This window comes from Nelumbo nucifera, chromosome 1 (genome assembly GCF_055504915.1).
Source record: "Nelumbo nucifera cultivar China Antique chromosome 1, China Antique-T2T, whole genome shotgun sequence".
Lineage (NCBI taxonomy): Eukaryota > Viridiplantae > Streptophyta > Magnoliopsida > Proteales > Nelumbonaceae > Nelumbo > Nelumbo nucifera.
Window position 1 is genome coordinate 73,264,593 of NC_142649.1, and position 23,872 is coordinate 73,288,464.

The window sequence follows — 23,872 nt, forward strand, 5'->3', positions numbered from 1 at the left end:
TAAATGAACAATGGGCCTACAAGATGGTTTTTTTCCCCTTTCTTTTATATTTTAAAACACAGTTTTACATTCTTAAGTCAAAAAATTTATTCAAATGGACATAATCACATTACTCACTTTAAGTCTAATATTAGATCGGGCCGGGTCGGGCTATTTTGACAAAACCCGAGCCCGACTCGAATTTATTGTAGGCTGGGCTTTTTGGCCCGAATTTAAGCCCACGGACCTATAGCCACGTTCAAGCTCGTCTGGGGGCCGGACCGGCCCGTCGGGCCACCCGGCCCATGAACAGGTCTACCTCTAGGCTGAGGCAGGGTACGCATTTTGGCCACTAGGCAAGGACGGGGAGGGGGTGCTGGCTGGCCCGGCCCTATACCCGTCTTGGCGCCCTGTTGCGTTTCCTGCATGAACCCGGTTTGATTAATCATCGACCAACCCAAGTCGAGAATCCACCACTTAACACTTTGTCTTTCTGGGGTTTTCTGTCATTTGATCCATTTCCTCCCGAAACAAACCTTCTGAATGACTAACGCTTTCTCTCAACCCTCTCCTCCCTCAGCCAAAACTCATGTTCAACTCCACTGCTGTTCTTTTTCTTTCCAATATTTATCAATTGGATCCGGACCCATCTCCACCTTCTAGTAATCTCTTATTCCCTTCATTAGTCTCAAGCTTTTGTTGGTCCATTCCAAAACCACACGAAACCCTCCAATCTCTGCAAAATGCCGAAAATGTCTTCTAAAAATGATTCTTTTCAATCGGAGGCAGCGGTAACCAAAGATGTTTTTCAGGATTCTTGTCAGAAAAGGGAAGGGATGGGTGCATTCTTCATTCTCTTGTAAGTCTTTAATTTCTTTTGGTCGTTCTTTTTCGGTTCATAGTGTTTTATTGAGTACAAGTTCTTCTGAGACTGAACAAACCAACGAAGATGAAATTGAGGCCCCTATCGCTGAAGACATATTTAAGTGGGGTCCTAAGTTTGGTGCTTACAAACAGGGTGATTCTACCTTTTATTTTCTCGTTAAGAACTACGCTGACGCCGGGGACTTCAAGTCGTTGGAGAGGGTCTTAGACCGAATGAAGCGTGAAAGGAGGGTCTTTACAGAGAAAATTTTCATCATTATATTCAAAGCTTATGGAAAAGCAAATTTGCCCGATAAAGCTGTGGTTTTATTTGAACGAATGATGGACGAGTTTCAGTGTAGGCAAACCGTTCGATCATTTAACTCAGCTCTTAATGTTCTCGTTCAAGCGGGTCTCCTTGAGCGTGCTATGGAATTTCACTCACACGGCGTGGGAAGGGGTGTTTCGCCAAATGTTCTCACTTACAATTTAATCATCAAAGCAATTTGTAAATTGGGGTTGGTAGACAGGGCTATTGAAATGTTCCGTGAAATGCCACTTCGAAATTGTACTCCTGATGTGTTCACTTATAGCACTTTGATGGATGGGTTATGCAAAGGCAATAGAATTGATGAAGCTGTTTCCTTGTTGGATGAGATGCAGATTGAAGGGTGCTTCCCGAGTCATGTGACATTTAACGTCTTGATCAATGGATTGTGCAAGAAGGGCGATATGTCCCGTGCTGTGAAACTTGTGGACAATATGTTTCTTAAAGGGTGTGTTCCAAATGAAGTGACTTACAACACTCTCATCCATGGTTTGTGTCTCAAAGGTAAGTTGGAGAAGGCTGTTTGTCTTCTGGACCGAATGGTGTCAAACAAGTGCATGCCGAACAATGTCACATATAGCACAATCATCAATGGGCTTGTCAAGCAAGGGAGAGCTGCTGACGGTGCCCGTGTCTTGGTCTCTATGGAGGAACGAGGGCACCCTCCAAATGAATTTGTTTATTCATCTCTTATTAATGGATTGTTTAAAGAGGGGAACTCGGAAAGGGCATTCACATTGTGGCAAGAGATGATAGAAAAGGGATGCAAGCCAAATACTGTTGTTTATGGTGCTCTTATTGATGGCCTGTGTCGAGAAGGTAAACCAGATGAAGCCAAGAAGGTTCTCTTAGAGATGGTGTCCAAAGGTTGTATACCTAATGCCTATACTTATGGCTCCATAGTGAAGGGCTTTTTCAAGACAGAAAATGTTCATCAAGCAATTCTCACATGGAAGGAGATGGTGCAGAATGGATGTACTCCTAACGAGATTTGCTATAGCATACTCATCCATGGCTTCTGCGAAAACGGGATGCTTCAGGAAGGGTTAATGGCATGGAAGCAGATGTTAGGCAGAGGATGTAAGCCTGATACTGTGGCATACAGTTCAATGATCCATGGCCTCTGCAATGCCGGTCTGGTGGATGATGGTTTACGGCTCCTTAATGAGATGCTTTGTGAGGAATCCTACTCTCAACCAGATATTGTTACTTATAACATACTCTTTAATGGTTTGTGCAAGCAGGGTAACATCTTACGTGCCATAGATCTCCTCAATGGAATGTTGGATCAGGATTGTGAACCAGATCTAGTTACTTGTAACATTTTCTTGAAGAATTTGCAAGAGAAATTAAACCCACCTCAAGATGGGAGAGAATTCCTAGATGAGCTTGTGGTCCGGCTGTCTAAGCGGCAAAGAGTTGTTAGTGCTTCAAAAATTGTGGAGGTAATGTTGCAGAAATTTCTTCCACCCAAGGCCTCCACTTGGGAGAGGGTCATTAAGGATCTCTGTAAGCGTAAGAAAGTGCAAATGGCCATTGATATTGTTTGGAGCAAACTAATTGACTGATTTCTGGTTACAGATTCTTTCTTGTAATATTCTTTCTTATAATTTATTAAACACTGTATAATATCATGTCATGGTATTGATCTTATCAGAGAGAGATAATACAGGAATTTTACCATCTCAGAGGCTTCTTTTATTCATGGAATTTCTTCCACTGTATTGCGTCCGGCATCCAGTAGAAGAATAATCACATTTTGAAGTCAAGGCTGTTATTGAATTTGTTTTCTTGGCTAGGGGTGAGCATAGTTCGGTTTAAACTGAATAACCGAACCGAAATTTCAGTTTCGGTGCATTTGGTTTGGTTTGTTTGGATATTCAGTTCGGTTTCGGTTCTTTAATATTCGGTTTTTGGTTTCAGTTGGAGTATTTTGTGTTTCGGTTGACCAAAATAACCGATATTATAAGGGTATATTAGTAATTATTACTAAACCCCTCTTTGTTTAGGCCCACCAAAACGATTGAGAGTTGAACAGTAGTCTTGACAAGCGTAAGTCTTCCTCTCCAAGTCTCTGTGTCTGGCGACTGATGTCTGACTGTCTTCCCACTTCTCAGTTTCCTCTTTTCGAAGCAACAACCTCATACTCTGGCAACGGCGACGGCGAGCAGCGAGTCGACTGTCTTCCCACTTTCCCAGTTCTGTATTGTGCTAAGAGTCTTCCTCTTCAAGTCTGTGTTGTGCTCTGTCTGCTTTTGGTCTGGTGTCTGACTGTCTTCTCACTTTCCTAGTTTCCTCTTTCCGAACTCCGAAGCAACAACCTCATAGTCTCATACTCCGGCGACGGCGACGGCGACGGCAAGCAGCGAGTCGGTTGTCGAAGTCTACTCTCAGGTATGTAATATTTATTATTGTTTATTTTTTTTTCTTTTTCTTCTCTCATTTTGATGGGTGAAATGCTGAAATGCAATCTCTTTTCCGATGCCATAGTAGTTTTAATTTGAGTTACAATCTCTTTTCCGATGCCATCATCAACAGGTATAGGGCCAACCTAAAATAGAGGAGATTGTCAAAGATTGAAGCTCCAAAGCAAAACAATAAAAAACACAGCCTAAAACTATGTTAATTTGAGTTACATTCTCTTTTGCAATTTTCTGTTAGTATTTTGCAATTTTCAGTTTTAATCGAAAAAAGAAAATCGGTTTGGTTTATTCGGTTTAACCTAAATTCGGTTTCAGTTTGATTGCCACATTTCATAGTTCGGTTTCTGAAAATTCGGTTTATTCGGTTCGGTTTTAAACTGAACAAACCGTTTGCTCACCCCTATTCTTGGCTTAGCATAGTCTATTTCTAGTTTCTATTAATCTACTTGTAAGCATAACCCATAATCTTATGCTGATAGGAAACTTGTTGGAATAAAATTTGTACAATGATTTCACAGCTATATATTTCTTTTTTCCTTTTGACTTGGTTAAAAAGTCCATAGTATATTTTCCTTGTTTAGATACCTTCTGACTATCTGGAACTAAGATAACTCTTTTTTTGAAATATAGAGTTATTTATAATCCATGAGAACTTGGAAGCTGTCTACGACTTGCTTGATGTGGGCGTTTATAATGGAAGATTTCCTTTTGACATCAATGAAGATGAATGTGTATTTCTTACAATCAATTTCTTCTGTATTCCTTGGGGATAATACTTGGGATATCTTTAGAAATTGAAGGGGCCAATATAGGGAGACTCTGTTATCTTTTGCTGTTTCCTCATTAGTGCCATATTTTCTTTCTGGATCTGAATCAGATGGTGAAAAATAAGAAACTGGTCCCTCTGAGACTGAGAGCCTATATAGAAGATATATTATATCACTTATGGAAATATCCCGTTGTACAGGTCTAGATATTTTTCAAGTTTCAATAAAGTGCTTCTCTTATTACGACAGACTTCAAAGCAATACTTATCCAGAGTAACAGTGTCAGCCAATGATGAACCCTTTTCTCATATAAGTGTGGAGATTAGATCAAGTTAACTATGGTTCTGCCAAAGGTCTTCTAAACAGCTGGAGTGATAGTTGGTGAGGAACCAAGCTCTTCCAACATAAGAGTGCATGAAGCACTTCAATTGACTGCTAAACCAGTTAGGCCTTCCCAGGTTCATCATGTAAGCCTAACTGTAACAGGGTTGTTCTTAGACTTGCTAAGGATTCTATTCACCTTTGATGCTGTATTTGAATTCCAAGTGGTTCTGCACGACCCTTCTAAATGAGCAAGTTACCCACCTATTTTCATTAGGTCTTACTTTCCATGTGGAAAATTTTCAAGTGAACAGCCTTCTACCATGTGGTATAAAAAAACTTCTCATCTTGTTGTTCAAACCCCATAACATTCAAGGGATGTTATGTGCAGTGGAAATGTTAATACGCTACACTTTCAGCATTAGGATAACATGCTCAAGAACACCGTATACGTGTTCATCCCGATGGTCTCCAATGAAATGGAATGGATAAATATGGATTTGCCATGTCATGCTCCATATGGCAGAAAGCTGTTTATTGCAGTTAATTTTACAGAACACTGTACTCAACCATGATGCAGCACTTGTATATGGTTGGTGCCATGATGAAATTCACATATATGTAAACATGCAGCTTTCAAGATTACCCATTCTATAATTATGCATAGATAAAAAAAAAATCTGTAACAATGAATACTTATTATCCTTTCTTTCTCCCTTTCCCTGGTCCTCAAATCCGTCTTCTTTATGGTTTCCAAGTCAAGAGTCCACTTCAAATTTCCAACTTCCTTCAGCAAACAAAGACGTGCTCGATTGACTAAAGAGATTTCATCTGCTGTTCTGGAGCTGATTATCTATTCTGGATTTTGAGGCTGAGTCTTTCGGTTGTATAATTCTGGTGGTTGCATCAAATCTTTCCAATCTATCCACTGTAAACTAGGAATGATTCTGTTTTGTTTCAAATATTCATGTCCTTCATCCCCAAATTTCTGGTGATTACTTAAATTCTTTCTAATCTATCCACTGTAAACTAGGAATTCATTCTGTTTTGTTTCAAATATTATGTCCATCCCCATATTTCTGGTGGTTACTTAAATTCTTTCTAAATCTATTCACTGTAAACTAGGAATGCATTCTGAATTGTTTCAAATATTCATGTCCTTCATGCTGCAGCTCCTTCACTGTCTCATTGATTGATGTCTGCATTCTCACAAAGCTGGTGTTCTTATTAGAAGCATGAATATTTTATATGTTTTGTTTCAAATATTCATGTCCAATGTTCTAAAATGCGAAGGCATGATGTGAGGCGTTTTTAAAGGTGTGACATGTGGTTTAGAGCACAAGGAGGCCTTAGTGTTTTATAGATATTTTATATGTTTTTGTTATGTTTATATGTGGTTGGATTCATATATAGTATGCTATGACTAGTTTTTTGGGGTCTGGGGTCACATCCCCCCTCCCCCCAACCCTCAATAATGAACAAATTTGGATGGTTTTCATCTTCTGGATTATTTTAACATAGAATAGTTACCCCACTTTTTCCCAAAGCATTTTATTATAAAAAATAGCTTAAGTACAAAAGCATAAGAGGTGTAAGCCTCTCCTATAAAAAATAGCTTAAGTACAAAAGCATAGAGGTGTACGCTTCAAGGGTCTTTACGCTTCTAGGCTGCGCGCCTCCAGGCGTTTTCTTAGCGCCTCGCCTAGAGGAAAACACTGGTTGGAATAACTACAAAATTTTCTCCTGTTTCCAGGTATTCTCTTGCAAATTTCAACACTTTGATGTTGAACACTACCTACGAAGAGGAAATTGGGAGGCAGGGGGGAGGGGGGAGAAGATAATGTAAATCCATGAACAATTTCAATCAGAAGGAACTGTGAACTGAGCAAAATTTTTTGGGAATGAAAATATGTTTTCCCTGGGTAGAAGGTGTATTCTTTGAACTTTTTGGTAATGGGAATTGAAAATATGCTAATAGGATTCGTTTAGAAGACCCAGAATAGTTAAAACAGAGCTTTGTTCAGTGGAGCAGGGCTGAGCTTGTAGTTGTAGCCCAGTGCCATATGATGGTTTCAGTAAAGAGAGGAGAGTTTAAGAGCCATGAAAGGGAGAAAATTAAACCAAGAACTATACTGCAAGAAAAGATAGCTCGTAAGCTACATCCAGCATATTTACATGCACTTCAGCTCATCATGGGATTGATATTTCAATACCCATGAGAGCCAAACTGAACTAGTAAGTTTCCAAACATCAAAAATCACACCCATAAGACAGGCAATTGCACAAATACAGGCTTCATGAATGCCTCAACTAGAAATCAGCTGAGACCCGAAACTTCATATGTCTCTATAGCCAAGCTAACTGAATTACGTGCCCAAACTCTGCATCAATACGCCCCAAAATTGCTTGCTTTCATAGAGAAAACACCATATAGATTCTCTCATTCACTTGTTGAGTACCTAGAAGTCCAGTACTTCTCGATCTCTTCCGCTGTTCTTCCTGGTATTCTCCCAGCGATCAGAGACCACCTGATCAAATGATATTGAAATCTTAGATTAAAAAAAGGTTTAGGAAGAGAGAGAACCCAGAAGATTAAAAAGACGAAGGAACTAACGAAATGGGGAAAAGGAATCAGACCGACCTGTCTCCAAGCAGACTGTACATCCGAGCAATAAGCGTTTCCTCGTCCTCTGTAAATTCCAGCTTAGAGTCTTGGCTGGTATCCTCTATACAAACATCAAATAAAACCCAGAAAAGAAATAATCAAGTTAAAATAGAGTACATATTCAAGGAATACAAACAGGGTCTCATGTCACGAGTAGAGAAGAAAGAGGTAGTGAAGCCATTGTATGAAACAAACACCTCAGGAAAACCAAATCACAACAAGTGTATAATAATAAAATTAAAAGCCAGGAACGCATAATAAAAGAAACCAAGCTGAAGAAGAAACGCTTAATGAGTACAGTACTAAATGACAACAAACATTCTATAGACATTTAGTGCGGTCAATGCAGGAAACAGCCCAGGAAATAAAATCCGATTGTCATAGCAAATGACCAATGAAAAAGTGGTTGGTTTAGAACGAGAAGAAGGAAAAAAATGAGTAAATTTGAAATAAATACCCCGAGAATCCACAGAGGTATCGTCAGAGGAGCGATCCAAATCGGCCATTTGTGGAGAAGGAAAACAGAGTCGAGAGCTTCGAGTTCTTCGATTTGTTGGAGGCAAAAGGAAGAGGGTGTGGGGAGCTTGGGGTGGTGCTGTGGATGGGCTGAAGTATATATTAATAGGAGGAGAGATTGGGGAGAAGAATGGGTGGTGAGAAAGGAGAGAAGACTGGTAGTTGCAGAGAGGGAGTTGGGAAGTCTTCCTTTGATAGGTGGTTGAACGGCTGGTTGGTTAATGGTTAACAACTTTTACACAAATAAATAAGTAATAGATAGTTGCGTTTTTAGTTTTTACTGGAATAGAAAGCATATACGACAAGCTTATCCACTTGGGCTGTTGAGTAAGATTATGGGTATTTGGATTTGAAGCAATAAATGATAAAACCTGATGATGCCCAGAAAACATGCATATCGCCATTTGACACATTAATTTGCCGGCACTTAAAAATATGTATCAATCTTATCAACAACAGAAACCCCAGCCCTCCCAACCCTATCATATTTCCACTACAGTGAGCCTGATCCACATAATCTCTTTTCCCTTCCAGACATCACAAGCAATTAAGCAGATGAGATAACTGGGTTGGTACTAACACATCCAGGACAACCCTACCTCAACTTTAATCAGTGAAAATTGGGGAGGGGGGAATGTAAATATCTGAGATAGAAAACTGGCTTAGGCCTGACATGGAGCATACTTTGTTAGGTTTGGGTCGGTTCAGCTTGTAGAACCACAAGCATAATCCATTGGATTAGATCACTAGTGTTGGTATGTGTGTGTGATTCAAAGTAAAAATATTGAAGTTACGTGGTTTGTATAATTTCATTTGATACTTTGTTTTTCTGTGGGTTTTTGGTATTTAACACACAACACAGACTCCAGATCTCCTGCCTACGAAAACTTTGCCTATGCCTACCCATAATACACTATCCGTGAATTGGGAACATCTCCCCCTGCATAATACTATGTAGGGGATGAGATGTTCTCCATATGTGGCTGCAGTAAATGTGGGTAGAGTTCTCGTGGGCAGGAGATCCGGACTCCACAACACACACTAACTTTCTAACGTAGTGGTAATGGCGAGATTCGAATCCGCATCTCTTCTGGAACTGCCCAGCTAACATGCCAATCGAGTTACCACTTGGTAAATACAAAGTATTTTGTCCCTATCGATCATAATATGATGTATTTTCGGGTGATAAAGTTGTTTGTTTTGTTATATAATCTTTTGATCTGCGGAATAATTCGAGTCTCATAGAGGTGTAAATCGGACCGTGTCGCCTGTGGCCTAGCTTGATTTTGAGCCAGTTTGGCTTGATGAACGGGTTGTGCCATGGCCTGACACGATTGTATAGGTCGTGTTGGGCTTGGGGTTTCAGGTTTGCGAGCCAGGCCAGCACGACCCGACAGTGTGGGCTGTGCCGCCTATGGCTTGTGGGCTAGCACGACCCGACCCGTGACATGGCCCGGCATGGCCCAACATGACCCATATATATTTATATATTTATATAATATAGTTATATTATATATATTTATATATAATATATAATATATAATATAAATTATAATTATATAATAATATATAGTATATAATTTGTTAATAAAATAAAAAATTGTTTTCAAATTTATTATACTATTTTATTTAATTATTGTATATATAAGCAATTGTTTACATCAAATTCAAAATTCATATAAAATAAAAATTTTAAGATTTTTTTAGGGTAAAATACAAAAACTTTCCCTGAAGTTTCTGTCAATTATAAAAATCTCCACATGTCACGTTGTGGATTGGGCCATGCTGTGCACCAGTTTTTTCAAATACCCATTTTACCATTTTATAAATTATTTTACATACAAAATTACTAAAATAACCCCATTTTAACTCAACAAAAGCCTCTTTTAATGATCATTTCAGTAAATTTACAAACAAAGTTACTGAAATATGTTTTTTTTGTTAAGTTAAAATGGGATTATTTTAGTAATTTTGTTAAGTTAAAATGAGTATTTGTTCAAATGATACTATAGGGGAGGTTTCTATGATTGGCAAAAACTTTAGGGGTGGTTTTTGTATTTTACCCTTTTTTTTAATAAATAGCTTTGGCCTAGTCCACAGCGTGGCCTAACTAGCTAAGGCTTGACCCACAGACCAACCCGGCCCGTGGCACAGCACGCGCACGTGCTTGAGCTCAGACAGTGGGCCGACCCCCCAAAATATCCCAGGAGAGGGAGGCACAGCCCAGGATGACCTGCGGGGGCCGCACGTGGAACATGCCATGCCAGCCCAACAAGGCCCGGAGAGTCTCATATGGACTATTAAAGGAACTCTATTTTGAGCTTTTGCAAGTTTTATGCTCTTTGATTTGATATATGCCTTTGTATAGAGCATGTGGAGAGAGTGGCTCAGATCTACCCACATGACAGTACATCTTTACATTGGACACATCTTAAATGGCAACATGGAAATATGTATAGAGCATGTGGAGAGAGTGGCTCAGATCTACCCACATGACAGTACATCTTTACATTGGACACATCTTAAATGGGCAACATGCAAATATGGGAGAGTTGCGTATATACAATGAATTGGTTCATTGCTGATCAGAGTTGTTGTTTGTACCTGGAACTGGAAGCCACGACCACAGTATATTTTTACATTTTTAGAGGCGAAAAAAATGATTTTAATGCCTCAGCTATCACCGATAAATATTCTCTATGTTTTTATTTTAATAAATTAAACTTGATCATCATTCATATTCTGCTGTTCTAATTTGGGTAGATTGTCATAGTGGCGCGCCCATGGAAGTTGACCAGGCCCAAAATTGGATGGGCCATTGTTGACTCACCGACCACTTAATATTCTGATTCCCTTTTGAGTATTGAGTATTGATTTGGCTATCCTATATGTTAATAATTCCATTGTTTGACTCTGCTAAAAGCGTGCTAATGCTGTAGAATGTGGATTACCTTGATTCTCCATTTAATATCAATAAATCAAATTGAGGATGCAATTCGTATTTCATCAGACTCACACAATATCAAAATGTCTTCCATCTCCCAATGTCTCTAACTAATTGAATGTATCCCAATGTCGTCTACTCTACACCGAGTTTTTAACCCCAAATTAAAAAGAAGATGAAATGAGAACGGGATGGGAGGAGACAGTATGTGGACAAACTGAGTCTCGTTTCTTTGTCTGGTATAGAAGTTGAAGGGTTCCACTTTTTAAGAAAACCATTCCAAAAGCATTTCGCTTTGCTTCTTCTTCACTTAAAAAAGCCCAACCACGCAACCTGGTCGCCTCCTTTTTATTATTTTTATTTTTTACATCTCCAGAAAACGCTCTTCTATGAAGCTTGTCAATAAACTAAACGAAGACGGAAGATGGATGGATCTTTTTTTTAATCAAGTGCTGTCGGGCCGTCCGGCTGTGTAGTTTAACAAATCGGCCGTGACAGTGAGAAATGCCTTTTTAAAGTAAGTATGAAAAAGGTGAATTTCATCGGGTTTTCTTTGAGACATTCCCTCGAACATTGTATTAAACGACAATTGCCAAACCAGACCAACACAGCCCAGATCGAGATCGGAGATCGTGGTCGTTCCTCATTTTTCAAATTTTCAAATCCATCTCCCCATCTTTGTCTTGGTTAACTTTGCATTTATTTATTATGAGGTGAATGGTTACTTGCATTAGTATTCTATTTATCAGCTACCACCAAGTCTCTCTGCAGTTGTAATCCGTAAAATGATTATTTTATTTAGAGAAGTGAATGGGTCGGATCTATCCAATAGAACCGATTGTGTATCGATTCTGGATCTGTGGTTTCTGTCTTGATCAACAATTGGGACGGGAGTGGGTTATTGCTATTTAGAATCGATTATATTGGCCCCGTTTGGTTCGTGGAAATAATCCGATTCCAACTGTTTGGTTGAGCGGAATTAGAATTTCATTCTCTTTTTTATTGAAATGACATTCTCTCATTTGAAGGAATGAGGGAATGGCCATTTTTTACCTCTCCCTTGGGAATAAAATCCCATTTTTACCAATTCCAATTCCCATTCCGATTCCTGTATGAACCAAATAGACTATGGGAATAGGCGATTCTGATTCCGATCCTAACTGTAAACCAAACGGACCCTATAATTAGTAACATATTAACATGTACAGGTTTGTTTTCTGTCTAAAAGGGTAATTTCATAGACAATATAAGATATTTTGGTTAAAAACACTTGTTTTATCAACACATAAACAGTTTAGGGAAAATTTCAGATTAATACCCTATACTTTGTGGCTAGTGTCACTTTGGTCCCCAAATTTTAAAATGTGGCAATTCAATATCTAAATTTTCAAACATGACAATACAGTACCTGTCATTAATCAGCAGTTAACCTGCTGTTAAGTGATATTTGAAATGGACACAAATGCCCTTCGAGTGTCATTTAATTTTCTTTATCAGCCATCTAAACATTGGCAAAAAATAAATAGTCCCAAATCCTTGCTTCTTCCATTCAAGAAAGTTTGGGGTTAAGTTTGATTGGGCATTCAGATGACCCCAACTTTCTTGAAAAGAAGAGGCAAGCATTTGGGACTATTAATTTTTTGTCAATGTTTAGATGGTTGATAAAGAAAATTAGATGGCACTCAAAAGGGCGTTTGTGTCTTTTTAAAAATCACTTAACGACTAATTAACAACAGGTAATGGATTGTCACGTTTTGAAAATTCGGGTACTGAATTATCACATTTTAAAGCTTGGGGACCAAAGTGACACTAAACCCAAAGTACAGGATACTAATCTGAAATTTTCCCAACAGTTTATTACTTACTGTCTATTTTATTAGAGTTATATTATTAAAACTGAATTTCCAAGTTATTATCATGGGTAATTATAGATGTCGAATAGAATCGGGGTTAGGCCCGATTATCCTAACTAATAATTGGTTTGGTTTTGGTTCTATTTTATAAAATCAATTAATAATTGGTTCAAGACTGGTCCACCTGTCCTGACCAGACCCAATCTGTTGACAGCTCTAGTTTTATCTCTACTTGCACTCATGTCCCTCTAGTTGTTGGTTATCTTGCTTGTCTTCAACTATAACAAAATTTGGCTTCTCTTTTTATTTTTCTTATTTTCTTTTCCTTAACGCTATGTTTGGTTTGAAGGGAAGAGTAGGGAAAGGAAGGAAAATGCAGAGAATTCCTTTCCTTTCCCTTCTCTTTCCTTCAAACCAAACATAGCCTAAGTTAAATTACAAAGGCCCCCTTATCAAAAATAAATACCTCTAAACTTTCATTTGCAACAAAGACTCCTTTGAACATTCACTTTGCAATAAATACCCCTTGACTGTTAAGTTAGATGACAGAATGCATTGAATTATCAAAATTCTCACATAAAACTTTTCTTATTTTCTTTGCTTCGCCCTTTTCTCTTAAACCCTAATTAACCAAAAATACCTCCATTTTCCCCATATGAAACCAGGTAAAATAACAAGAATCATTTCACATAGAAAAAAAGTATTTTTTTTTTTTATTTTAAATTCTTGATTCATTTCACTAACATAAATGTCTCTCTTCATCTTAAAATATAAAAATACTCCACTCCTTTCTCCAATAAATCAAGTAAAATCAAACAAAACCATAAATTTATATCTAATAGAAAGAAACGTCTATCATTTCATTTAAATATTTAATCCAACCAAAAAGCTATTATAGATCAATCGAGAGGACTTCGATGTTATATTCAGAAATTAAGTAAATCATAAATCATTGAAATAAATAAGAAAATAATAGTTTAGAGATTTAAAAAAAAATTAAACAATAGAATGAGAATTTTGTTTGAAGTTAACTGGTATTTATTACAAAGTGGAAGTTAAAGGGGTCTTATCACAAATGAAAGCTTAAGGGGTATTTGTCAGTTACCCATAGTACAGCGGATCTCGGTAATTTACCTTTCCTTAATTACAGTTGCAGAAGAGTAGAAACAGCCTGCCTCTTGGATTGGGATTTTTCAGAATTTGCCACCTGTCACATGGCGCCCAGCAATAATCGGATGTAGATAAATGATGAAACTTTATAGTTTGACTATGCTACAAAAAAACTTTGTAGATGATAAAAGTGTTAATCAATCACCAGGTATTTATGGCTATAAAAAAACAAAAATTCATCAAATTTTACTTGGGCATCATAAAATTTGAGATGCTGTTAAAACCAGATGACTATGATCTTATGTGTGGAACAACTGGTGTACTAGATTGGATTATTTGGATGCATGGGTGCTAGTGCCCCAAACTTGCTCCAAGGACCTACTTGACTTATTTCTAACCCTGTTAACACTGAATCACGCCCACTACAGTTCTGATCCCTTGCAGCAACTCTTAGCCCTGTTGACACTGCAAAAGTGTCAGCCTTGGTTAATTGAAGTGGACTCTCCTATGACTCCTCTTAATTTATATCAAAATTAAGAGTAAACTTTCCTCAGCTCTCACGTTCAATGGTAAATTTGGTGAACTAGGAATCAAAAGGGGGAACAAGTAAGAAGATACTTGGTGCTTCTAGTGATTTCTTCAATTGTGAGACCTGCAAATTCTTCACAAACTGATCAATGACAGTTCTATGAATAATTATGGGAGATGTTCTCAATGTTCAACTAAGACGTGCTGTGAAGTTAGTGTGAGAAGCACTCTGTGAGGAACAGGTCTTAACTCTCCACATTGCCATTGCCAAAAGAGCTCACTAACATGAGGAGATAGGTAGGCTTGTACCAATCTTTTCCTTTTGAATGAACATCTCATATGTTTATTCTGTCCAAGCCAGCTTCCCACACAAAAACAGAAATTAATCTCGTGAGATACCCCATATAGTTCCAAACCTTTTTGACCAGGAAATAGGAACTTCATGAGAAGCTAGGTAGGCTCGTACCAATCTTTTCCTTTTGATGAACATCTCATATGTTTATGACTTTATTCTATCCAAACTGATCATACACACACGAAAAATAAAAAACAACAGAAATCTTGTGAGGTTTCAAACCTTCTTGACCACGAAATGGGGACAATGTGAAGCCAACATTAGAGCCTTGAAAAAAAATAAAAACTGATCAAGAATTGACATAAAAGGTGGTCCATGCAAATCTACAATCAGATCTATTAGGATTGACATACACTTGAGACAAACAAGAAAAGAGATTGAGGGCTGTCAAATATCTGGGATACAGAGCTACTGGTTGATATTTATGTTTGGCACTATTGTTATTTTCACTTAAAAGTTTAAACACTGACAAAGCACGAGTACCGAAAAATGTTAAATATCTTGGCTAGGTGATGTTTGGTACCCGACAAAGGAATGCCATGTATCGCACAAATCATTCTAAATTTTACTTAATCAATGCTAAATTTATTTAGTTTTTACTCTCTTTCAATCAATATTCTATATGCTTTTTCATTTTTTAGGATACAAACCATGAAATAAATGCTGTCATATAGGTGCTTCACCAGAAGCACAACACTATGGGTGGTTGGAGGTATGGATTCAATGTCACCCCTCAATTCGTGTTAGGATGGGGATTCAGTTTGTAAAACCAGAAGCACAATACAATGGGTGATTAACATGTATACACGACGCATGGCATCGGAAATCGGAATACTCTCTACATGATGGGTCATGGCCATTGTTTGAGAGAATCTTTTATCGACAAACGAGCCCAGTTTTTGGTCAGATCCAATATTGGACGGGAGCAACGACGTAGACCAATTAAATATTCTGATTCCTTTTTATTTTTGTACTCTACCTTGATTTTGGCTCTACCATAATAATTTCATCGTAGACGATTATATATCAATTCCATCCACACCAGAAACAAGCATTGCTGTGGATTACGTTGATTTTCTTATGTATTCTCATGTTCAGATCAACTTAATTGAGACAAAGATATCGAAATGTCTTCCACCTTCCAAATTCCAATGCCGCTAATTAACTGAATGTATCAACAACTGCGTCAAGTTGATCGATTATTAGGCATCACGTGTGAATTTGCTTCTTCACTTGAGAAAGTCCAACTTGATCGCCTCGGGTGGTGCCGCGAGCCGTATGTATGCTATAACACGAGACGAGAGTTGGTTTAATATATGGGAAAATTCAACTTTATTAATCTCAACTTTGAGAGTAATCTAAAGTTATTATGCATCATTGTAGTATTAAAACTTTAAAAAAGTGTCAAGTTCATCCTTGTCGTTAATCAATCATTAACTATTTGTTGAAAATGTTAAAACCATCATTTAAAAGAAAATAATGTTTATTGTTTCTTACCTTGAGTTGGACTGGTTATCTTAAAAAAAAGAAAAAAAACATAAAATATAATAAAGGAAAACAATAACTAAAAATAAAGAAATAATTAGACAAGAATATGTTTTAAATCTAAAGGTAGAATACAATGACTTCATTAGTCTACAATCTCAAATACCTCAACCGGTTCGGTCTTGATGATGTGCATTTTGGCAGCTCCCGACTAGCAGGTGACTCGGATGCCTAGTTGAACAGTCCCTACCTAGAATGTCACTTGAACGCCTAGCTGAATGGTTCATAACTGGAAGGTGGCTCGGACACCTAGCAGAACAGTGATGAGCTCTATAGCTTATTGGGGCGACCTACAAGGAAACAGTGTCAAAGTGCCCGGGTTGCTTTACCCGGGGTGGGCACTCCGATGCTAAGTCAGCGAGTTAGAGATTTTTTTAAAAGAGCTAAAAACGAGATAGAGAGCTATGAGAGCTAAATTGCACATCTACCTTCTGAGGTTGGAGGTAAGGCATTTATATAGGCATTGTTTGGCGTGGGCATCATGCACCACGTCCAGTATCTCCGGGAAGATGTGCCTAACTGGTCCGAAGTCTTCGGAGGTAGTCGTGCACGTAGGCCAATCTTTGCGCCTTACTTGGTTTCCTTTAAAACATTCGGTGTGAGAGTTGACTTCCAAGAGACTTGGGAGTGACGGGATGCATGCAGAGTTGGTCAGCGAGCACGTCTTGTAGGTCGCCACCTAGACCTCAATCAAGTTGGAAAGCCCTCGAGAGAGGTCGCTCCTCATGTCGAGGTCACTTCGATCAGTACTGACAAGGTACCACAAGTCAGACCTAGACAAGGTGCTGCTAATCATGCATGTCTGGGTGCTTGAGTTGTAGACAAGGTCATCAGGTCATCAGAGGCAGGTTGCCAGGTCGGTAGAGACAGGTCTCCAGGTTGGCGGTAGAGGCAGGTAGGTCGCCAGGTGGGACTCCATCATTTTGTTTAAGGCAAGTCATCGCCTAGGTGATGCCGAAGTATCATCTAACTGTTTTAGATGCCATATGTCATGATATCAGTGGAGGGTCAAATCTACCCTCTTCAGGTCTCAAGGTAGAAGACAATAAACAATGTTTTCTTTTGAATGATAGTTTTGACATTTTCAAAAGATAATTAATGATTGATTAACGGTAATAACCAAATTGACACTTTATTTGAAAGTTCGAATACTAACTTGACACTAAGTGGAATTTTCCCTTAACAAATCAGTAGTGGTTATTGAGATGTGAAGTGAGAAAGGAGCATTTTATCATCGGCCTTTGATCTTTTCTTTGAGACATTCCTTCAAACATTTGTATTAAACTAAACGACAATTGCCAAACCAACACACGAAAGACTCTTTCAACACAGCCCAAATCTAGATCGAGATCCAAGACAGAGAATCTAGCACCTGGTCGGCCATCATTTTTTAAGTTTTATTTTTATATTTTTACAATACTTTAATAAATAAAATAAATGAATTCTTGAAATGGTAAAAACTTAAGTGTGTTTACTCAATGGTAAAAACTTTTTTGTTTTAGTTATTGTAATTTCTAATTATTGCTTTTTATGAATGGCAGTTACATCTTATTAGCTTATTTCCATAATGTGAATGGTTTGTTTGTCAATCACATTTTCTTTTTCGTTGATTTTTCCTATATAACAAGTATTAAGACAAATGCCACATAAGGAAAAGTAAATTCTTTCCACAAGAAACACCAACATGACATTTTATGGAAAAAATGATGCATATAAATCGAGACAAAAAGCCAACAGTGTTTTCTGGTAAACTGTAATAAAACATATTAAATAAGAAGCGAACTCCATTGTAAAATATATATATTAAAATGGCTCTAAATTGGCAACATTGTTCAATGCAAAAGAACGATAATGATGCGAAGGATATTTTTCAAAATAGGCTGATGACATTTTTAAGTAACAGGTGTTAAAAAAGAATAAAAATTAAGTACTCATTGAACATGTTTACAATGTTGTGCCACACCACCATGGTGTTGCACAACTGTTTCATGTTAATCATTATTTTCTTGATAATTCGTATTGGCTATGCAACACACCAACACACCATCCTCGTGGTGGGATAGGATTCATTACATGGTAGTTCTATTCTTAGGATTTAACCATCTAATTTGTTGAGACAATAGAACCATCATTGTTATATATTTATAAAAAATATATAACAATAGAACCATCATTACGTTATATATTTATAAAAAATAAAATATTGGGTATATTTCTAATATTATTCATTTATTTTATTGAACAAAAATAAGTATTATATATAAGAAATAATTTGTCATTAATGAAAATGTAATACAAAACTTAATGTCAACAAAGAAAGTAAACTATTTTTCTTTTCGGGTGATGGGTTAGTGGTTTGGGTCAAATGGAATAATCGATGAATGATATATATATATATAAGCAAAGCATTTTCTTAACTAGATGGTTGGTAAAGGGTCCACCTTTTGAAAGAAACTCATGATGCCACAATTGAATGATAAATATTTAAAGAAAGATAGAACACAAAATGAAAAAGTAGAGAACTGTGTTGAAAACATTTAGGAACAGTTCTGATGGAGGGTGATTTGGCCCGACCTCGCAGCACGAGTACACGTGGGCGTGACCTTGCTCAAACAGTGACTCAGCATGACAGCGCAACGAGCGTGGGCACAACTCAGAGGTAAAGTCCCACCGAGTCCAGCTCGGCAACTCGGCAGGTTAACTACTCGCCGGAAGCCGCCTTACCCGCACCTCCTCCCCGGGGTTAAGGCACTTCGGGGCATCCCGAGTTCGGGGTAACCTGACCTCTCTTAAGGCCCGAGCTCCTCCCAACAGACCTTGGACCACTCCCAGGCAAGAACGCACCGATCCATCTTTGGACACCCCGAGGCATAGACACCTCGGGTCAGCTAGCTCGGCATAACTGGCTACAAGTAGTCCGTCATTCAAAGGACAGCCCGGTTCAGGGTAATTCGTGGGAGGCTAGTTTGGTATACCATAGGAGGGCTTCCTGCTCGACCGCCGTACCCAAAAAATCTGTGGACGGCAGACATGTCCCTCGTCAGATAGCGCTGCGTCTGCCACCTTTAGAAAGGTGTCCCGCACCTGACAGGCACGTACCCTGCAACGACGGCCCCGCGCGTGCCACTTCAACCTTGCCTATAACGGCTGTGGCAGACTGACAGTGGCGGTTATACCTGCCCTGTCAGAAGTCAGAGGGCCTGAAGCAACGGAATTCAGTTATAAGGGGCTTATTCTCAAGGAACAAGGTATCTTCGAATCATCTGCGCAACCTGCACTCTTAGCCTTCGTTTTCCTTTTGCTTCTTGCACACAATACTGACTTAAGCATCAGAGCGTTCCCGCCGGGAAACCCCCCGGGAATTCTTCCTCTTTCCTCTCGTCTCAGGTACCTCTCAGGAGCCACGTGAGTGCCAGCTAGGAGTGACCGGATCGCGCTACATCATTTGGCGCAGTCTGTGGGAAACGCTTCAAAAGGCCTTTCTCTCTAAACTTTCTCAGTTTTTTTTTTCTTGCTTGAAACAATCCAACGCTCATGGCTTCCTCTAGCAACATTGGACAAAGCACAAAAATGGATAACTCCAGGGAACAACCCCAGCTTCCTACTGTCTGTATCGGACAGTTCACCGTCCCCCTCTCAGCGGACGGAATCCCCAGCTTGAATGTGCCTCTCACAATGGCACCTGTCATCGCCCCACTCCCTACTATAGTCGGAGTGACGTTCACCGAACCTTCAGTCGTGCCCCCGGCAGCCAGCCCAAACCAATTGGAGGACTTGATGCAGTGCATGCGGGCCATCCAGGCCCAAATGCAACAGTTCCAGCAACTTCAGCTCTATCAACAACACGTACTGCTCCAGATCTCCCAGTATCAGTATCAGCAGCAGTTCCCCCAGCTGCCTCAACCTCAACTTCAGCAGCCGCAGTTCCCGCCTTGGCACCTAGCCTCGCAGCAAGCTAAGTCTCGCCGCCAGGACGGGCACCCCTCTAGCCAAGGAGAGGCCCCCCAAAACCTCCAAAAGAACCAGGCCTCCCCCCCGTGGCAGACGAGAGAGACCGGCTACCCCGATCTCACCGCACGTGGACAGGTCGGGAGGACCCCAGCTCGCCAGGTCTACATCACCTCGGTAGTCGAAGTTTGAAACCCCGCTCCTTGAGAACCGGTTCGAGGTCCTGGCAATAGACTCCAAGTAGGATCCCTCTGTCCGCAGCCATCACCAACAGATCGGGCTACTTCCTACACAAACCATTCTGGACAACGTAGGGGTGAGCAGTACGAACGCCGAGCACACCAAGAAGCAAAGACGCCACCGCCGAGCTCGCTGATCTGTCACCCGCGATTTGCCCGAGCTCATGGGCAAAGAAGAGGTAAGCGCGGCCGAAGTCAAAGCTCCCCTCCTCTCGGTTCCATCCCCCCTGTCTTTCGAATTTCTGGCAGTCCCAATGCCCAAAGACTTCAAGCTCCCCCCTCTTGACAAGTATGACGGGTCGTTTGACCCAAATGATCATGTAGATGCCTTTCAGTCACAAATGCACCTAGTGAGAGCCAGTGAGTCGTGCATGTGCATGGCCTTCTCCACTACTTTTAGGGGAGCAACCCGCACGTGGTACCGGAACTTGGCACCTAGGTCGATAAGAAGTTGGGCGCAGTTCGCACAAGCCTTCACGTCCCACTTCGTCACCAGCAAACGGTGCCCGTGAATTGAGGAAAGCCTCCTCAGCATAGTGCAAAGAGAGGGAAAGTCCATCCGGGGCTATATCAAGCGGTTCAACGATGTATGCACATACCACGCCTAGACCCCGCCGTATGCCTTGCAGTAGCCAAGAAGGGCGTGACACACAAAGAGTTCAAATGGCACATGGTCGTCAACCAACCGGCGACCATAACCGAGTTGCTGAACCTTGCAGATAGGTTCATAGCCACCGAAGAGGAGATCAACCAAAAGGGCGAGGGCGCGCCCAAAAAAAGGAAAAGGGAAGGAGAGCTTTCCAGTCAAGGGGACAGCCGAAAGAAAAAGGACAGCTTGGGGGCTAAAGTAGGGTCAATTATTCTAACCTCCTGTAGCAGACCGAGCTGGTTACATCCCACTGAATGCGAAGCGGGCTGAAATCCTGATGGCGATCAAAGACGCCCCGTACGTGAAGTGGCCACCCCGTCTGAGGGGGAATCCCAATGAAAGAAATAAGAATCTGTATTGCAGTTTTCACAAAGATCACGGTCATAGTACCGAGAGTTGTAAAAACCTCCGCGACGAGATAGAGGAGTTCATCCGTCGCGGATATCTAAGAAACTTTGTACAGAATAATAATAATAGAAATAAAACAAGTCGGAAAGGGGAGCACGATAAGGATGCTCCCAAGTCCAGCAGCAGGCCGACCGAACAACCGCAGAGGCAGCCCCCGGAGGAGAGGCCAGTTTGGGGGACCATCGACATGATAGTGGGAGGTTCGATCGTCGTGGGTTGCATGTCAGCAACAGCTCAGACGTTAGTTCGTGAGGCCACCCAGGAGGAACTGAACCCCCCAAAGCGGCCGAGGACAGAAGAGCCAATCTTCTTCACAAAAGATGACGCGCGAGGGGTCCACTATCCCCATGATGACACACTTGTAATAAAACTAAGAATCAACGACTTCGAGGTCAGGCGTGTACTCGTCGAATCAGGCAGCTCAGTCGACATCCTCTTCAAAGCTACATTTGACCAGCTTCAATTACAGAGAGGCGACCTAAAGCCTACAGACACTCCTTTGGTGGGCTTCAGCGGATAAGAAGTCCGGCCCCTTGGGAAAGTAACAGCACCTGTGGAAGTCGGCAGATGGCCTTGTGTGGTCAGATTCAAATACGACTTCCTGGTGGTTGCAACCCCCTCCCCCTACAATGCCATAATAGGTTGATTGATCACCCATGTTCTACGGGCGGTGGTCTCCACCTACCATCTGGCTATGAAGTTCCCTACAGACTTTGGTGTGGGGGTAGCGCGGGGCGACTAGCTCAAGTCCTGCAAGTGCTATGTCGCCACCCTGAAGGGAAAGACGAAGGTAGTCGACGACCTCGAACTGGAGCAACCTATGGAGCAAGGCGAAGAACGAGCTGCGCCCATAGAAGAAACTGTCGCAGTCCCGACCTCAGCGGCATACCCAACTCGGACGCTTCAAATCGGCACTTCTGTCCAGAAACCTTTACGATTCGAATTGGTAAGCTTCTTACTTCAAAATTTAAATATTTTTGCATGGTCCACGGCAGAGATGCCCGGTATAGACCCCGAACTCATAACTCACAAGCTGAATACTGATCCTGTAGTTAGGCCCGTTAGACAGAAGAAACAAAACCTAGCCCGGAGCGGTGGAAAGCGGTCGACGAGGAGATCGAGAAACTCCTCGCAGCTGACTTCATAAGAGAAGTCTATTACCCGAGTTGGGTAGCCAACCCCGTTCTGGTAAAGAAGGCTAACGGCAAGTGGCGCATGTGCGTTGACTACACCGACCTAAACCGAGCCTGCCCGAAAGACTGCTTCCCGCTCCCCAGAATTGACCATTTGGTGGATGCGACCTCAGGGCACGAGTTGCTGAGTTTCTTAGACGCCTATTCGGGCTATAACCAAATCAAGATGGACCCGACGGACGAAGAAAAGACTGCCTTCATCACAGAGTTCGGTCTGTATTGTTACAAAGTTATGCCCTTCAGGTTGAAAAACGCAGGGGCAACTATTCAAAGACTTGTAAATAAGTTGTTTGCGCCATTAATTTGTAGAAAAATTGAATGCTATGTAGACGGCATGGTCGTCAAAACTCAATTCTCACATGAATTGATACATGATTTAAATTCTGTTTTTGAAATTTTGCGTAAGTTTAATATGAGACTGAACCCAAACAAGTGTGTGTTCGGTGTGACCTCAGATACATTGTTAACCGGCACGACATTGAGGCCAACCCTGATAAGATTAAGGCCATTTTAGACATGAGACCACCCCGGAAGTTGAAGGAGGTTCAGAGGTTGAATGACCGCGTAGCTGCCCTAAGCCGCTTCATGTCTAAATCGACGGACCGTTGTCTGCCATTCTTTAAGGCAATTAAGAGCAAAGGGTTCGAATGGGCCCAAGACTGCCAGCTCGCGTTCGACGAGCTCAAGACGAAGTGGTCAGTTTGGTGCTAATAAAGGAAGTAGATCGGGTCCAATGACCCATCTATTATGTTAGTAAAGTATTGCGGGGAGCAAAGACGAGATACCTGAAGATAGAAAAGCTAGCATACGCACTGGTAATTGCAGCTGGGAAGCTCCGCCCGTACTTCCAAGCTCATACTGTTATCGTCCTCACCGACAAACCTTTGAGGCAAGTATTACTTAAGCCCGAGGTCTCTGGTCGGTTGACGAAGTGGGCCGTTGAGCTCAGTGAGTATGACCTCCAGTACAAGCCGCGAACTATTATCAAGCCCAAGCCTTAGCAGATTTCATAGCCGAATGCACATTCAGCTCCAAAGTTCCCAGGCCGGTTGAGCACAAGGCTCCCAGCTCAGGCGAGCCCGAAGCTTCCAGGCCGGTCGAGTCTGAACCCGTGAGGTAGCAGCCAGTGTGGTACCTCTCCTAGCTCGGCCAACCGCGAGTTGGGATGAGGAGCCCTAGATCCTTCACGTAGATGGCTCCTCGAACCAAACGGCAGCGGAGCCGGAATAGTTCTCCA

The 23,872-nt window shown here is 40.8% G+C and overlaps 1 protein-coding gene across 1 annotated transcript; it reads left to right on the forward strand.

Annotated features, from left to right (window-relative positions):
• Positions 1-472: 472 nt before the first annotated feature.
• On the forward strand, positions 473-2,852 carry EMB1025 (Pentatricopeptide repeat (PPR) superfamily protein). Its single transcript, XM_010269454.3, has one exon. It carries the CDS (start codon positions 781-783, stop codon positions 2,737-2,739), a length of 1,959 nt encoding a protein of 652 aa, XP_010267756.1. The 5' UTR covers positions 473-780; the 3' UTR covers positions 2,740-2,852.
• Positions 2,853-23,872: the final 21,020 nt, after the last annotated feature.

Excerpts from the sequence above, each read along its gene's own strand:
- EMB1025 (XM_010269454.3), top strand. The coding sequence starts at position 781 with ATGTTTTTCAGGATTCTTGTCAGAAAAGGGAAGGGATGGGTGCATTCT.